Consider the following 17,321-nt stretch of genomic DNA (forward strand, 5'->3'; position numbering starts at 1 on the left):
GAATAGCCTTTTCATCGTTAACAACTTTGGTCCGCCACGATCCGGGGAGACACAGATACTTTAGCTTCTTTCTTATCCTTGCATAACAACGATGAATTTGCTAGCCCTAGATATTTTCACATATTACTAGTTTATCCTGGACTGTGAAGGAAGGCATGCGGGTACCTAGGCTGCAGGTTCTGAATAAGCAGGCCCTCAAAGCTTGTCATCATCGTGGCGAAAAAGAAGCTAGCTACTAGAAGAATAATGAGAAGCTTGTATGGATTCTAAACCCGAAAGATTTATACACTGGGCACTCACCGAGCGCCACGGCGACCGGATAAGTCAACACAAAATACACCATGCTAGCCCTATGCACATACAATTGTGAGTTGATTGATAAGAAACTCTTCGATTTGGCTCCATAAATTTCATCATGATTCAAGTTTTCGGTGTTGCCGACCCATCATAGCTCTCTCGGTATACCGTTGCGGGTCGGGGGTTCGTAGAATGCGGGGACCGAACTATTTGTGCGCTCCCAGGGTGACTAGTTATGTACATAGCTGACTGAGAAAGCTGCTGCCACTCTCTCGGCCGAGAACGACACAATTCTGTCAACAAGCATCCGGCCGAGAACCACGCTCCAGGAAAGCGGATGTGGCATGCGAGTGTCGTATGATAGTTAACTACTCCGTAGTCACGATCTTCCTTCGTCATCATTCGAGAAAGCGGAGCTGAAACAACCACAATATAAGGATACAACATACGCAGTGGCTCGGACTTGAGATGGTGACCACAAATAAGCTTTGAGGCTGAACCGGGAGTGGGGTAGACCCGTTGTTAGATCTAGGGTAATCTCACAGTTGGAAGACAAACGACAACAAACACGCCAAGTTCATGGTTCATGAAATGCGGGACTTTGCCTGAGTGATCAGTGAATTGGAAACTTCCGGTTTTGAAATTGAATGAGAGGCCATTGGATTAGGCCTAGCCGATTGAACCACGCTTATCGAGTAGAAGATTGGCCATTTCTCGGACAGCTACTGGCCTATGCACTACCCCATGTTAGTATATTACAATCCATTCCTGAAGCAATTCTTCAGCAATTACCTACTTATGTCAATTGGCGTATCAAATCGATTGATCTGACCATGAAGCTATATCGAAGTGAGCATTTTTTTTTTGCTTCTGGATAGCTTCAATAACTAGCAATAACCTACTCTCTTGCCATAGATATTCTTGACCCTGGAACAAATTAGTGGCATATTAGGAATAATCGATGCGTGTTGCCCAGGTGGGAGGTTGATTCGTCCAGACCGTGCTGAGTAATCCACCTGGGTAGGCCCGACGTCAGAGTGCCAAGATCGTTCCCACTGCGGAGTACCACGCAATTATCTCCGACATCTGCGGGTTGGTTTGTCCCATACGTAACTCTTTGATTATTTCCATGTCAGTTCTACTTGGTCACTGGACGGAATTAATGAGAAGAGACGGATAAATTGTCAAAGCACGCCGAATATGCAGCCTGTGGTGGGGCCCTCCAACCCGTCTAGCACCCAACCGCCAAAGTCGCCCTCGGCGCCAGGAAATCCACACATTACCCGAAAACGTGTGATTTATAGCTGTCAAACATGTCGTCGGCGCAAAGTCAAATGCGACAAGGTAATCTTCTCTGGCCCAGGAGCAAGTTGCCTGAACTGAAAATTTCTTGTTAGACACTCCCAGTATGCGGAAACTGCGCGAAAAATGGTACCGAATGCGCCTACGATCCGGAAATCCAGAAAGATGGGATGCGGCCCAAACGTACTCGCCGAATGAGAGCCAAACGGCAGAGAGATATTCCACAGTCGGAGGAAAATACAGATGAACCCCTGCCGATCTATGACCGAGCGAGGCAGGGATCATTATTAAAAGGCCAAAAAACAGATTTAAGCGCAGTTGAAGCCCATTTGGCTCAACTAGTATCGCTCGTTGAGCGACTACGGAAGGATAACCAGGCGAATGAATCGACAGAGATGCAAGCGGCTGCATTAAATACTGGCGTCCAAACGGCGCCGATGGAGGACGGCGGTTTGGGGAGCAAATCGATCGTCGCGCAACCGCCCAGTCCATTCAGCGCTGCTGCTGACTGTAGCAGCGATGACTTCCCCATCCCAAATGGCCAGACTACGGATCTGGTTGATCCACTGGGAACTTCAAACTTGGGCCACATGTCTTTGGGGGATGGCGGGAGGTCAAGGTCAGTATCGACACACTAGGCTAAAGTGCGATTGAGTTTCTAACCTTGGGTTTAGATATGTCGGGACGACGTATTGGGCTTATATTTCCCATGAAATGGAGGAGCTCAATCAATTGCTCGGAAACCAGAATCAGCCGCATGATATAGCAACCTGTAGTAATACCCCAACCGATTCCGTTTCTAGCAAGCAAAGACAGCGGAAAGGATCGATGAGCAGCCGAACTACGAGCCGAACCACGCGCTCTCCCTTTCCTGTCGGCTTCTCAGAACCCATTCAGAAAGCCGTTTGCATCCCATCGGCCTATTTATCACCAAATGATAAATCGGTCGAGCCATATATGCTTGAGCATGTTCCGACAAAATGGCAGAGTGATATCCTCTACAAGGGATTCATGTCTGGTGTCCACTCACTGAGCCCTATTGTTCACCCTCCAACGATCCTAAGACGTTACAAAGCCTTTTGGGACTGGTACGACGGCAAAAGCTATACGGGGGAGCCATGCCCTAGTTCTTCTTTTATTCCACTCCTATACGCGATATGGTTTGGAGGCTCAGTCACAATTTCTATGAGAACGATGGAGACGGAGTTCAATACTTCGTCACGCGCTGTCCTCTCGACAAAGTATAGCGAGGAGGTCACCTGTTGGTTGGCCAAGATCTCGTTTCCCCACAGCGTTACACTTCATGGTCTGGCGGCCTATCTTGTTGCGCAGACAATTTTGTCAAGAGAGGAAGAACCTTTGGCAAGTAGTTTGTTTGTTAGCTTAGCAGTGAGAGTGGCACAGACCTTGGGATTACATCGGGATCCCGCCCATTTTAATATCGACCCATGGGAGGCAGAGTTCCGACGCCGAGTGTGGTGGCATATCATGCATATGGATGCCGTTATTGCGATGTCGAGTGGGCTTCCGCCATTGCTTACTGATACGACTTACTGGGACGTTCGCGAGACCAGCGAGGTCAAGGATACCTTATTAGGTACTGCCGAAGCCAAAAGATATGAACAACAGGTTGCCGACGGCCAACGGCCACCTGATAACCCAGACAATCCGACTGTCTGTGGTGGGCCGTCGATGGTGAATGTGTATTATCTGAACGCAAAGGCAAAATGCATAATGGCCCGTGAGTGATCTTGGGTCTAGATGTTAGGCGCGTGAGCTGACCTCCTCGCAGAGTCTGTTCGTAAAGTACTAAAGATTCAGCTGGGTACGAAGCCTCTAACAAGAGGGGATATGCTGGAGCTCCGCTCTGTCCTTCACGATCTTCAAGTCAAACTCAACTCCATCATAAACCGAATTCCAGAGACAACGGCAACCGAAAGAACAATAGTATCTCCAAAACGAGTTTCTCATTCTACCGAGGCGGAACTTCCTATTGAAGGTCCATCTGGCTGCCCGGAGCAATATCATTCAGCAGTCCTCGTCGCATTTCATAAATGGACCAAGATCATTTTGTCATTGTTCATTGATAAGGTCGGTATTTTAATGCAAAAATTCCGTGCGGCGCTAACATGGGATGTAGGCATTTTGTGTTGCGTATCAACCATTCCTCAGGAATCCTCGAAGTCGAATCTGGCCAGTAGCACGACAAAGGTAAGTGTCGCGACTCATTGGGCTACTGGATCTAATTCAAGTAGTGCGCTACGCCATTGCTACGCATTCATGGAGAAGTTTATTCGACTGGCAACGGATCCTGACTTTCAGCCGTTCCAGTGGGGCTGGCCTGGGTGAGCATTCCGACTGTTCAAATCAGAATTTTGACTAATGATCACCAAGGAACCATCAGCCCATGCATGCAATGATGTATGTCGAAAGCTCGACTTAAGTGGGCAAGCTAACTAGATCTAGGATTATTCTTATCGACTTGTACGAACGACCATATAGCCCCGAAGCCTCCGTGTCACGCGGATTTGTCGATCAAATTATGTCGCTCTGTGGACCAGACGGAGGTGTCGTAAGTGGTGGAGATGACATCTTCACACAACGCCCGTTGAGGAATGGAGGCCGCGAGGCCTGGGGCATGATCCGTCGTCTGCGCCAACAGGCCTGGCAGAAAGCCGGTCTGAACCCAGAATTGCCCTGGACGGGGCAAGATCGGTCAACCAATTTCGCAAACGCACCTTACTTCAAATCAATGTCATCCGCAAATATCCCCCTATCGTCAGGCGACAGAGCATTTGCTCCCGACTCAGCCTTTGGTCGTTCCTCCGCCGCTACTATGTCGAGTCAACAATCCCTCGTTAACTCTCCTATGGTGAACTTCTTGGACACCGCCGGACCGAACGCAATGCCTGCTTCTGAGCCTGCCCCCTTCATGATCGATCCAGGGCTCAATTTCGACTGGGGTGAATGGGATAATATCTTTGGGCAATCTTTACCCGTCGCGGATGAGCTTATGGAACTCGATCAAGTCACGGGGCTTGCATTTGCGGACTTGGAAAATAGTGCCCCGTCCGAGCATAAGACGGAGACAATATAAATATACTAGGTCTCGTTTTTCGGGCTGCTCTGCATCCAAGCAGTATACCGCCCCTCTTCTGTGGGCTCTATTGTTCTATGTCCTGTGGCATACTAGTTGGATTTTCATGACCTGTGATTATTCAATCTTGACTTGACCCTAAAATGGAAATCGAGTGACCTCAAGGAATGTCAAAACCTACTCGTAGAGTCATAGTTCTACACAACATCAAAAATAGTAGAACATCCAGAAATATATAAGGTAGATACGCGTAATATCTGACTGATTCCATACATTGATCTTACCGGTTTTAACGCGACACCAATTCGTCTTGATTCAGTTCCTCGTCATATTGTGTTGGGAGTATCATGAGAGCCTAGGCACGACAGACAATCCCCTCCCGAGGTCCGCCAGCCGCCGCCGCATGGCGGCGCCGCATAGCCCCTCCAGTCCCCACTTATCGGCGGACCTCCCCGAAACTACCTACATGTAGCTATCTATAAGGTCCTCTTTCTCCTCCTATTCCAAACACCTTCAAGAAACCGAAACCTCCGAAATCCGAAAACCATGGCCACAGAATACCCCCACCGAATCGCCCTCTTGGGCCTAGGCACAATCGGCCTCTCAATGCTAGCAATGCACCTGCGCCGCCCCGACACCAGCATAACAGTCTACGACCCACGCCCCGACTACGAGTCCCAGATCCGAAGCACGCTCCCCTCCCTTCTGGACTGCCCAGAATCAACCACCATAATCGACGAACTGATCAGCACATCGCGCCTGAAACTAGCCACCAGCCTGAGTGTAGCGCTCGAAAACGCGACAATCGTGCAGGAACAGAGCCCGGAAAAGACAGCTTCGAAACAGGCGCTCTGGAAGGAAGTTGCTAGTCTCTCTAGCCCGCATGCACACCTGTGGAGCAGTTCGTCTGGGATCCCCGCGTCGGCGCAGGCAGCCGGGTGCGAGGGTGTCGCTGAGCGGTTGGTCATCGCGCACCCGTTCAACCCGCCGCATCTGATGCCGCTTATTGAGGCTGTGCCTGGGCCTGAGACGAAGGCTGAGGAGGTGGAGTTTGTGAAGAAGTATTTCAGCGAGGTTCCTGGGCCTGGGGCTGCTGTTGGTGCTGCTGGTTCGAGTGCAGATCCGTCGGCTAAGCAGCATTATCGACCCGTCACGCTGAACAAGGAGATGCCTGGGTTTGTCGGGAATAGACTTGCTTTTGCGCTGCTGAGGGAGGCGTGTTATCTTGTTGGGGAGGGGGTTGTCTCGGCGGAGGATTTGGATATTCTTGTTAAGGCTAGTTTGGGCCCGCGGTGGGCTGGAAGTGGTGTGTTTGAGAGTTATCATGCTGGTGGTGGAGAGGGTGGAATTGGGGCATTTTTCCAGAAGCTTGCGCCGACGATTCAGGATGTGTGGGGTGACTTGGGCCAGATTGATATTGAGGGCGAGCAGCCGTGGAAGGACTTGGTTGTTAAGCAGACTGAAGATGCTTATGGGACTTATACTCTTGCGAAGAGGACGAAGAAAGAGGAGATGTTGAGGGATGTTCTGGAGCTGCAAAAGAAGAACTGGGAAGAGTTGTGATTTAGTCTGCTAGATATTAATATACGCATCTGATTACTCTGTTAAAGTTACTAGGTTGATAAGTGAACAATAGAGTGCTTTATTCGCATTCTTGTATATCTAGATGGCTGTTGCCCTATTAAAAAAACCAAAACATTTTGTTACGTCATATTCGTTCCGTCCCTTACAGGATCTGCTGGAAAGCACGGTTAATAGGCGAGCGCACGGGGACGCCCTTGTAGAAGTCGATGGTGGCAAGAGCACGCTTGCTGATGCCCTCGGGGGTGAACTCGAATTTCTGCAAATAATTAGTAAATGATCATGGAAAAATAAGCGGAGATAACTTACAGCGTAAACCTCCTTGTAGGGACCGGAAGCACCGAAGCGGTTCAGACCGAACTGCTCGTGTGAGTAGCGCTCCCAACCCATGGTGCAACAGGCCTCGACCGACAGCACGGGGATGCCATCTGGCAGAACCTGGAGACGGTACTCCTTGGTCTGGGAATCGAAGACCTCGAAGCAAGGAATGGACACAACACGGGCAGCAACACCGTGCTTCTCCTGGAGGTATGTGGCAGCCTCAATGGCGATGCTGACCTCGGAACCAGTGGACACGATAGTGACGGCAGCATTGGGGGTGTCGACAGCGACGTAACCACCCTTCAGGGCGTTCTCGAGAGAGGAGAGCTCAAGCTGGGGCAGGTTCTGGCGGGTCAGAGCCATGACAGTAGGAGTGTGCTTGGAGGTGATGGCGGAGTAGTAGGCAGCGCTAGTCTCGTTGCCGTCAGCGGGACGCCAGACCATGCAGTTGGGCATGGCGCGGAAGTGAGCCAGAGTCTCAATAGGCTGGTGAGTGGGGCCGTCCTCACCCAGACCGATGGAGTCGTGGGTAGCGATGTGAATGACACGGACGCGGGACAGAGCCGACAGGCGGAGGGCACCGGCGGCGTATGAGACGAAGTTCAGGAAAGTACCACCGGCGGGGATGATGGTACCGTAGGCAGCCAGACCGTTCATGACGGCAGCCATGGCGTGCTCACGCACACCGTAGCGAACGTAGCGACCGGCCCACTCGCCGATGCCAAGGTCAGGGGGCTGGAAGTCAACGGCGTTCTTCCAGCGGGTGTTGTTGGAGCCAGTCAGATCGGCGGAACCAGAGACCAGCTCGGGGAGGACGTCGTGGATAGCCTCGAGGCAGGCCTCGGACAGCTTACGGGAAGCGATGGCAGCATCAGTAGGCTTGTAGACGGGGAGCTTCTTCTCCCAGCCCTCGGGCAGCTTGCCGGAGAGACGGCGAGCGAGGTCCGCACCCTCGGTCTTGTGCTCGGCCTGGTACTTCTGGAAGAGCTGGTTCCACTCCTGCTCCTTGGCAGCACCCTCAGCGGCGTGCTTGTGGTACTGGTCGTAAACCTGCTGGGGAACAACAAAGCTCTCCTCGGGGTTGAATCCGAAAAGTGCCTTGACGTGCTTAGCATCCTCGGCCTTGAGAGGGTTGCCGTGGACACCGCCGGTTCCGGCAAGCTTAGAGCCGAAGCCAATGGTGGTTGTCAGCTTGATGACGGAGGGCTTGTCAGTAACCTGCTGACACCTGCGGATGGCAGCCTCGATACCCTCGAGGTCGTGGTCACCATCCTTGACCCACTCGGTGTGCCAGCCGTAGGCCTCGAAGCGCTTCATGACATCCTCAGTGAAGGCACACTTGGTGTCACCATCTATGGAGATAAGCCGTCAGCCTTTCATATCTAGCTTGAGGTACTCGAGTCAATCTTACCAATGGAGATGTGGTTGTCATCGTAGATGGCAATCAAGTTGCCAAGCTTAAGGTGACCAGCCATAGAGGCAGCCTCGCTGGCAATACCCTCCATAGCGCAACCATCACCGAAGAACATGTAGGTGTAGTTGTTGAAAAGCTCGAAGCCGGGCTTGTTGAAGACACCACCGGAGTGAGCCTGAGCCATGGCGAGACCAACAGCGTTGGCGAAACCCTGGCCAAGAGGACCAGTGGTGACCTCAATACCGGGGGTGTCGTGAGCCTCGGGGTGACCGGGGGTGATGCTGTCGAGTTGCTACTGAAATGAGTACAGGGCTGTTGTATATGGCTTGGAGGGACTTACACGGAAGTTCTTCAGGTCATCCAAAGAAATCTTGTATCCAAACAGGTGGAGCAGAGCATACTGCAGCATGCAGCCGTGGCCGTTCCTATTTGAGATTAGCCGGAATTCAATAGCACGGCGGTTGATTTTTCGCATGGAAAGGACCAGCCTAGCTTCCAATGACGGAGGAAAGCACATACGAGAGAACGAAACGATCACGGTTGGGCCATTCGGGGTTCTTGGGGTTGAAGTTCATCATGTTCCAGAGAACGTGGGCCACGGGGGCCATGCCCATAGGAGCACCGGGGTGACCGGAGTTGGCCTTAGCAACGGCATCAACCTAATAGCGAGATAAATGTTAGTCAGATTTCCCAGACTGCACGCGTTGAAGCTTCATATGAGGTCCAAGACCCCAACGTAGCTCCACTGGGCGCGTAGAACGTTGTGGCGATTTTCCCGGGAAAAATTAACGTACCGCCAGAAGACGGATGGTGTTGACAGCCAAATGGTCCAGATCAGTGTAACCCATGATGGCGGATTCTAATACCGTTAGAAAGGAAAACCACAAGAAGTCAGTTCAGTACGTACATTGTTGAGTAAAGGGGAGGATTTGGGGGGATGAATGAGAGAAGAAGAGAAGAGGGAGGGGAACGTATTTGTTGGTGGGGGTATGATGTCGGGTGGGGGAGGCGGAGGCCTGCAGCCCAGCAACTTAGCTTACGGAGTTCAGATCGCATTTAGCAGAGAATTTATGGAGGAAATCTATTTGCGGAAGTATTTCTATATCATTTGACAGGCTAAATCAATCCAATTGCTCTCTCTAGACTTGTATAGGTATCTGCTTAGCTGCTATACCTCTCGACCCTATGGGATGAGTCATCAACGAGGGCATGAATATGTATGAAGCAACGACATTGTATATGAACATGCACTCGACCACTTCTGCACTTGTCTCGAAACGCATCAATAGCCGTTTTTTCCGTCCTCACCTCAATGGCCCGCATTTCCGACACTCCTCCATCCACACGTTCTTCTAGTATACACCGGGAGCCGTCCGGAGGACCCTGCTCCGACTCGCAACCGGCCTGTTCACGGAGGGAAATTAGCCGAATTTCTATCTATGACTCCTCAATAACCGTGCCGATGATCAGCTGGTCGACTGAAAAAAATAGCTTTGGTGGCCTGCCTCGAATGCTCCTTGACAGCTCCTTGACGCTTGTCAACGTGGCCGTGCATCGGATTTCCTAATTAGGCCAATCCGAAGAAACATTGCGACACCAATGACAAGATAAATCTGCGAATATAAGTGGAATGGCAATCCATGGGAATTTATAACGCGACCCCCACAGTATGTCGTCGCTGAGACGGGGGAATTCACCCGTGAACATCTCGGTGTGCCGGAAGAACATCATCCAGTCACGTGCGAAGTATATCTGAACTGTACATCTCCGTGATCACATCCTAGGCGTCGTGGTTTCTGTCAAAATACGAGATATCTGTATAGCATGTACGTCGGGCTCTCCTGCCTGATATCAGCCTGTCTTCAGCCAATCTCCCATCCGAGTACACACCCAACCCAGACCCTTGTTGTGCTTCCCCAGGAAGTCACTGTCACCCAGGATTAAAAGATGAGAAACTCCAGTCCAATATCAAATTCTGAAGGTAATACTTGCATCGAATCATTCATGTTGCCTCCTTGATCAATACCATGAATAAGCATTCAAGGAGTTTACGGCCTCCCGATGCAATCGCCACCCCCGGAACCTCAACTCCGACGAGGTGTGAGGGGAACGTTCGGGGAAATCCCCCGGCTCAAAGCCAATCATCCAAGCCCAGGTTGAGCAACATCGCAGTTAGGTCAGTTTGCGCTACATGGGTACATTAAAAATCCGCCAACTCATCTCAGCTGCTGGAACTCCACGTCACAACAGGAAACCAGAGCACCTGACTAATATGGATGGCATATTGATCTGGGCTCGATATAAATCTCGTCGTATATGGAGCCTACAAGAGAATTATTGAATAAATTAACACGGAAGACCCTTGAATTAGGATCGATTTTGGGTTCTATAATCCCAGGATTGTCTGTGACTTGAGTCAGCTTTACATGGGGCCGGCCCCCTCGTTTAGGATCATGTAGCGCAGCAAGCCCACATTCCTTTATATAAAGGATACTTGAATTGAATGGACAATCGTTCTTATCTCTATCTACGGGTCATCATTTAGCATCTGCTCAGAAATATATATCCTGTCGCGATGGACAAAGAACAAGAGTCTACTCAGTCCCAAACCGATGTGTAAGTTCCCCCTACCTTTACCTAACATAGTCTAATATTTATCGCAGACTCATCATTGGTGCTGGACCATCCGGCTTGATGGCAGCGTACTGGATGGCTCGCTACGGAGTCAACGCACGCATCATCGACAATCGTGCCACGAAAGTCTTTCTAGGCCACGCAGACGGGCTTCGTTCGCGCACGCTGGAGTTGTTTGACAGTATGGGTTTCCAAAACCGTGTCATGCCGGAGGGATCAGTCTCTACTGAGGCGAACATTTGGGTGTGTATTACCTTGTTTTTCGCCAAGATTAGGACTTGCCTGACGATACCAACAAATAGGTTCCCGGACCGGAGGGAAAGCTTGTCCGACAGGCTCAGATTGACATATTTAGGGTCGACGAGTCTCCCTTCCACAATACATGCTTGAACCAGGGACGCATTGAGCGGTTCCTTCTCGATAGTATTCGGGAGCACTCTGATCTTGACGTGGAACGGAGTGTGATCGCCGACTCTTTGGAATACGATGAGAAACTGAGCAATGATCCCGACGCATATCCTATCACTGTCAAGGTCCGAGTTCTTGGCGAAGATGATTCGAATTCGTCGTGCGGACAGGAAATCGAAGCGGCTGGCATCGAGGTGAACCGCAGTAACCTGCTTCCTGATGACTGGGCCGATCTAGCCCCGCGTACAAAACCACAGAAGACACAGGTCGAGACAATCAGAGCCAAGTATCTGATCGGCTGTGATGGTGCCCACAGCTGGACCAGAAAACAGCTAAACATCCCCGTGGAAGGGTCTAACACGGACCATATATGGTTAGTGGTAGACATTAACTACCCATGCTACAGCAGCTAATATAACCACATATACAGGGGCGTGATAGACGTGAAACCCGTTAGCGACTTCCGTAAGTAATACCCACAGTGTGCACTCCCTTTCCACTAACATTTCCACAGCGGACGTTCGCCGTCTAAGCGTCGTAACCAACGCCGCAGGCACGATCCTCGTGATCCCACGCGAGCGCGGCCTAGTCCGATTCTACGTCCCCGTGCAAACCTGCGAAGCGGGCGCAACCGACCGCTTCGACCGCTCGAAAATCACATCGGATCTCATCCGAGAACGTGTGCAAGCCATCTTCGCCCCCTTCACCTTCGACTTCGAGGAATGCAGCTGGTGGACTGTCTACCAAGTCGGACAGCGGATCGCCACGCAATCCACAAAAGACAACCGAATCTTCCTTGCCGGTGATGCGGTGCACACGCACTCACCCAAGATGGGGCTTGGGATGAATATGAGTATGCAGGATGGGTTTAATGTTGGGTGGAAAGTTGCTCTTGCTGTGGCGGGTACTCTCAAGCCGGAGGTTCTTGGGACTTATGCTTTGGAGAGACACCCACTTGCGGAAATGTTGCTTGACTTCGATCGCCATTGGTCGCCTATCTTTACTGATCAGAAACCTGGAGCGGATACGAAGGCTTCGGATATGGCTCTTATTGCGGGGAAGTTTGAGGACTTTGCTGATGGATGGAAAGTGTTTTACCCCGCGAGCAGTCTTGTTCGGAAGGCCGAAGATAATGCCGAATTTCCTTTTGCGCAGCATATGATTCCTGGGGAGAGGGTCCGGCCGGCAAAGCTTCGCAATCAGGCTGATGGTGGTACAATATGGACAACAAGAGCGCTGGAAAGTGATGGGCGCTTTCGCATTCTAGTTTTGGCTGGAGATATTCGAAACCCAATGCAGAAGCAACGCATTGAGACTTTGACTCGGGGTTTGGCTGGACAGGCTGGATCAAGCAGTTCGCCTTTCAACCGCTACATGGAGATTCCTGGTCGATTCAAGAGTCCTGTTGATGTCTTTACCATCCATTCTTCGCCGTGGAAAGAGGTAGAACTCTTTGATTTCCCAGAGATTTTGCGTCCATTTGATCCGGTGGAAGGGTGGGCATATGACAAGATTTGGTGTGATGATGCATGCATGTTTGATCGATATTGCGATGGAAAAGCATATGAGAAGTGGGGAGTTGACCCGGTTCTTGGGGCGCTGGTGGTCGTTCGCCCGGATCAATATATCGGGTGGGTGGGTGAACTTGGCGATGTGGACGAACTGACCCGGTACTTGGATGGAATTCTTGTGAAGAAGTCTACAGACGAGGTTGACCCAACTCTCTAGAGAATATCACACGGGGGAATAGGAATACGGTGGGACATATTTGAAATATATAAATTGAAAGCTATATGCCAACTGATTAAATAAAAAATGATGTTATGAAAGAAAAAGAAGCAAGACTATTGGTACATACACAACCACGCTCATGCTTGCGCTTGCCTCTCCGGCACCGACCCATCTTCTCGAATCTCAGTAGGAAGATCAATATGAGACGATATAGGAGCCTCCTCATTTTTATCCAATGAGGCCCGAATAAGGTCTGGATTAGCAGGGAACCGGAACTTCGAGCTCTTCCACGGCTTCACTTTCATCCGGTACATAGTATCAATCTCCTCCAGAGTACGACCCTGTCCCTCCATAACGGCGAAGTAAACCAGAGCCGCTGCGAAAAAGAGACATCCAGCGAAGACATACCCGAAGCGGAAGTCAATGGCGCCGGTAATAAAGGGCGTGAAGAAGGCAAGGAGGAAGTTCCAGAGCCAGTTGGATGCAGTCGCCAGAGACATGCCCTGCGCGCGGTATTGCGAAGGAAACAACTCAGCGACGATCGTCCATACCATGGGACCCCAGGTACTAGCAAAGCCAAGAATGAAAAGACAGGCAAAGACTACCATAACTACGCCGGCGGTTTTTGTTCTCTCTGGGAACTGTTGGTCCAGAGAGAAATGGCCCACCGAGGCGAAGACCATGAAGCAGACGAACATCCATAGCGCACCGGTTATAAGAGAACGGCGTCGGCCCCAGTTTTCGATTAGGTAGAGGCCGAGGAACGTTGATCCAAAGTTGACGGCGCCTAGAATCAACTGCGTGACATAACTGTTCTGGATGCCAGCGCCCTTGAAAATCGTTGTTCCCTAGTAGGTGTTAGTTGGTTGTATTTCCTGTATTATACCAGATTAAACTTACATAATAGAAGAAGTAATTAGCACCCGTCAGTTGCTGGAGAGCTTGCAGAGCGACGCCAACAGCGATCCGGTACGCCATCGTCGGGGCACTGAACGTCTGTATCCAGGTAACCTTCCCGTTGAGCTTTTCTTCCTCGTGTTTTTGTCTAATCTCATCAAACTCGATGTATAGAGCGCGGTGGTTGCGAGGGATACCATAGACTTTGGAAAGGGTGTTCATAGCTTTCTCCACGTTGCCATGGCGGTAGTCGTAGCGTGGACTTTCAGGGAAGAACATCATACCACCACCCAGAATTGCAGCCCAAATATATGTGATACCCATAGGGATACGCCATGAACTGGGGCCGGGTTGAGCTTCGGTTCCGAAATTGACACAGTTGGCAACGAAGATTCCAAGTGTGATGAATAGCTGGTATGTACTGATAAGAGTTAGAAGGCGATACAGGATGACCATAGGGCTGGCTTCCAACATACCTAATCAATGATCCTCGAATGTGCCTCGGTCCTGACTCGGCTTGGTACATAGGTACGAGTAGAGAAACTGCCCCAACTCCGAGCCCGGCGACCCAACGACCCATGGCAACCTGGTACCATTTGCCAGAAGGCGAGGATATCTGGATCGTGACTCCGACACACACCATCAGAGACCACCAACTAATACACCACTTTCGCCCGAAGCGGTCGGCGATCGGTGCTGCGACTAAAGCCCCTATCAGAGTACCAATCGACAGCTGTAGGTTGGATGTGTTAGCATAGAAGGAAGAAATGACAAAGAGCACACTACTTACCAAGGCGACAATAAGACCCGAACGGACATTAGTGAAATGATAAGTCCCATCCGATTGAAGTTCACCATAGCGCTCAAGGAAGTCCTTCATCTCCAGGAAGCCAGAGATCTGACCAGTGTCGTAACCGAAAAGGAAACCGCCCATAGAGACGAGAATGCCCATAATGAACGACCGCCAAGTGAGGAGCGGAATAGGCGTGTCGACGACATCACCGGGACCATTCTCCTGTTCATTTGCAGGGACGTGGGAGTCTTCATAGAGGTCCTGCGGACGCTTTTTGAGGATCTTATCGAACATAGCGCCAGCGAGTACTCTTTACCTGTAGTATCTGCTATTCGCAACTGATTTTCGAAATCAAAGCCGGACCAGATTGGCCTTCTTATAAGAACCGTGCCTGGCTAAGAAAGCCAAGGCTAGGCAACATGCACAGTGACGGAAGCCGGGTTCTGAGGACTCATGGTTACCGAGTCGGGAAGGACGCCTCGCACCGATGACACGTTGACCCGAAACCCGGAGCACGCACCCTTCGCGGCGTCGCTTATCTCCGCAAGAAAGACATAGTCCGGGGAATACCATCCGGATTTGGAAGGTCTCCCGGGTCGGCTACGGGGTGTGCGGGTGGTTCGTCGTTGCTGTTGGTCGGCATCTCAACCCTAGACTCCACGTCCCCGACTTTCGGTGGCAAAATCTCCGCGTTTGGGCCCCCGTGATTCTTGTTTTTTGTGGGAAGGAAGAATATTCCGGGGAAATCAGCCACGCGGTAGTCTGGGTCCCGAGGTCTGGAGAAGTAGTGATGTAATCGGTGGCAGCCACAAAGCTTGGCATTACCGGACATGGCAATCTCGCAATATTGACTGGGTTGAATCAAATCAGAAGTAATGTCGATAAACAAATAGACTAGTGAGTAGAAAGACGTGTGATAGTCTTCCTGGCTGTACTTTTGTGAGTGCTGAGTATAGTCCATGTCCATTTTGCTTTTATTCACATTACTATAGGACATAGGGCTTACATGATTCTCTTGGACCTAGAAACCCAAATGTCGAAAGTACTGAACCGGATTATTTGATCAAACTATAGTCCTCAATTCTAGACGTCTTATTGGGTAGCATAGACCACATAAGCTTCTGCTAGATAGTCTATTCAATCGTACTCCGGCCCAGAGAATCTACTATGCAAAAGGAAGGCAACGTGAGTTTCCAACCGTTCCATGCCACGGGTACCCACCGTAAGTAGAGTTTGGACGGGAGAATCTCGGTCAATTAGTGTACTTCAAAATACGGGTCATGCACGATCCAAGACTTCCCGTGCCGCCACCGCAGTCCTGCACCGGTACCGCATCGCATAAACCGCAACAGGAACCCCAACAATCCACCAAGAGAACATAACCGGAAGCGCCCGATAAAGCCGATTATCGCACCCATCAGACCAAATCTGAACCAGGACCTGGTACGCCTCATATGACGGAAGCGCGTATCCCCATCGAAAGAACCCCGGACTAAGCTCAAACGGGCTAATAGTGCTAGCGACATTAAGAATAGCCCACGTCAGAACAACAAACGGCATGAACTGAATGGGGATGAACGCAGTCGCGATATCGAAGAATAGGAAGTTGATGTGCATTAACAGCCACATGATGGCCCAGGTCAGCGCGAACCGACTTCCTCGCTGTCCCCATGACTCCCGGAACGCCCAGATATACCCGGCCATTAGCAGTGAGCCTGTGAGGGTGTAGAGGGTAGAAGCTATGGCGCGGATCAGGGCGTTGGTTTTCCAGGATAGGTTTGTGAATGCGTCGAGATGGGTTGAGATCCCGTTCAGCGCTAAGAGGAAGAAGAACTGTTGCACGATTGGTATCACCATGGAGACTGTGTTGTAGAAGACTCTTGTGCCTTGCTGCGTGCCTTTGATGTTGATTTCTGCAGCGTGGATCGGGTCGAGGAAGGCTTTGAGGGTGGCTTCGTTAGAGAAGTCGGCGGAAGCGACTATTGAAGATCCAGCGTTGGCGTAGTATGTTGATCGGGTGGTTGTGATCAGTTTCAGGATGTTGGTGTAGACTGCGGCCTGTGAGAACACTGGGTATCGAACCCCGTTCCAGATGTAAGTGAGTGAGGTCGGCGGGTTTGACCCGTTTGCCAGCGCTGATTCCAGACTAGCTGATCCATCCGAGGTAGTGTAAATAGCCGCCCAGTACTCACCGCGGCATACGGCTTCGCGAATATCCTCTGGCTGGGGATATTCGTTAGAAGATCTCGGCAGTAGGGTTGGGAACCCGTCTCCTCGTAGTTGGTGGTAGGCGTCTGACACTGACTTTCCGATGATACCACCGTCATAGTCAACATAGAGCACATTGAAATTGTGATAGCGGGTGGTACTTCGGAACTGCGTTGCATAAAGATAGCACATGTTCACTAAGAAAAGGACCTGGAGGAGGAGAAACATGATAATCACAGCTGGCAAAAACCGAGGCCGGATCTCCTTCCACGCGCCCATTTTGGGATATGAGTTGATGTCAGCTTAGGAGATGTAGGTAGATTCAAGGTGATAATGTGTAAACGGTGACTGATGTCCCCTGAAAAGTGAAATTTATAGGAATTGTCGGAAGCCGATCCCTGTGTTGCTTACTGGCTGTGTACCCATGGATATTTACGCGATCTTGGTCACTCCAAGTGGTTGCACCATTCGAAGTATAAGTATAACGATATCTCTGGAATACATTATACTATGAGGCCTACCAATCATATTAGCCAGACAGGCTCTCAATTTTCCGCTGACTCAGCGGCATAACACCTCGGATCAAACTGCAATTGGTTATGAAGGACCATTCTCATTAACCAGCTGCTACACGAGGA

The 17,321-nt window shown here is 50.6% G+C and overlaps 7 protein-coding genes across 7 annotated transcripts; 3 read left to right on the forward strand and 4 right to left on the reverse strand.

Annotated features, from left to right (window-relative positions):
* Positions 1-1,497: 1,497 nt before the first annotated feature.
* On the forward strand, positions 1,498-4,696 carry N7518_006895 (transcriptional regulator family TF; the record flags this gene model as incomplete). Its single annotated transcript, XM_057187822.1, has 5 exons — positions 1,498-1,641; positions 1,695-2,218; positions 2,274-3,340; positions 3,392-3,944; positions 4,066-4,696. 5 exons carry the CDS (start codon positions 1,498-1,500, stop codon positions 4,694-4,696), a joined length of 2,919 nt encoding a protein of 972 aa, XP_057039525.1.
* A 546-nt stretch (positions 4,697-5,242) lies between these two features.
* N7518_006896 (uncharacterized protein) lies at positions 5,243-6,259 on the forward strand (the record flags this gene model as incomplete). Its single annotated transcript, XM_057187823.1, has 1 exon — positions 5,243-6,259. One exon carries the CDS (start codon positions 5,243-5,245, stop codon positions 6,257-6,259), a length of 1,017 nt encoding a protein of 338 aa, XP_057039526.1.
* A 163-nt stretch (positions 6,260-6,422) lies between these two features.
* On the reverse strand, positions 6,423-8,860 carry tktA (transketolase tktA; the record flags this gene model as incomplete). Its single annotated transcript, XM_057187824.1, has 6 exons — positions 6,423-6,536; positions 6,587-7,950; positions 8,010-8,304; positions 8,353-8,437; positions 8,532-8,671; positions 8,807-8,860. 6 exons carry the CDS (start codon positions 8,858-8,860, stop codon positions 6,423-6,425), a joined length of 2,052 nt encoding a protein of 683 aa, XP_057039527.1.
* Positions 8,861-10,587: 1,727 nt separating this feature from the next.
* N7518_006898 (putative phenol 2-monooxygenase) lies at positions 10,588-12,782 on the forward strand (the record flags this gene model as incomplete). Its single annotated transcript, XM_057187825.1, has 5 exons — positions 10,588-10,628; positions 10,676-10,889; positions 10,949-11,427; positions 11,485-11,519; positions 11,569-12,782. 5 exons carry the CDS (start codon positions 10,588-10,590, stop codon positions 12,780-12,782), a joined length of 1,983 nt encoding a protein of 660 aa, XP_057039528.1.
* A 140-nt stretch (positions 12,783-12,922) lies between these two features.
* N7518_006899 (sugar porter family MFS transporter) lies at positions 12,923-14,769 on the reverse strand (the record flags this gene model as incomplete). The annotated part of the gene is made up of 4 exons (XM_057187826.1): positions 12,923-13,633; positions 13,686-14,103; positions 14,159-14,415; positions 14,473-14,769. 4 exons carry the CDS (start codon positions 14,767-14,769, stop codon positions 12,923-12,925), a joined length of 1,683 nt encoding a protein of 560 aa, XP_057039529.1.
* A 241-nt stretch (positions 14,770-15,010) lies between these two features.
* On the reverse strand, positions 15,011-15,442 carry N7518_006900 (uncharacterized protein; the record flags this gene model as incomplete). The annotated part of the gene is made up of 1 exon (XM_057187827.1): positions 15,011-15,442. One exon carries the CDS (start codon positions 15,440-15,442, stop codon positions 15,011-15,013), a length of 432 nt encoding a protein of 143 aa, XP_057039530.1.
* Positions 15,443-15,753: 311 nt separating this feature from the next.
* N7518_006901 (SNG1 family protein) lies at positions 15,754-16,962 on the reverse strand (the record flags this gene model as incomplete). Its single annotated transcript, XM_057187828.1, has 1 exon — positions 15,754-16,962. The coding sequence occupies one exon, from the start codon at positions 16,960-16,962 to the stop codon at positions 15,754-15,756; it is 1,209 nt and encodes a 402-aa protein (XP_057039531.1).
* Positions 16,963-17,321: the final 359 nt, after the last annotated feature.

This window comes from Penicillium psychrosexuale (assembly GCF_028828465.1).
Source record: "Penicillium psychrosexuale strain IBT 29551 chromosome Unknown utg000004l, whole genome shotgun sequence".
In the NCBI taxonomy this organism is placed as follows: Eukaryota; Fungi; Ascomycota; class Eurotiomycetes; order Eurotiales; family Aspergillaceae; genus Penicillium; species Penicillium psychrosexuale.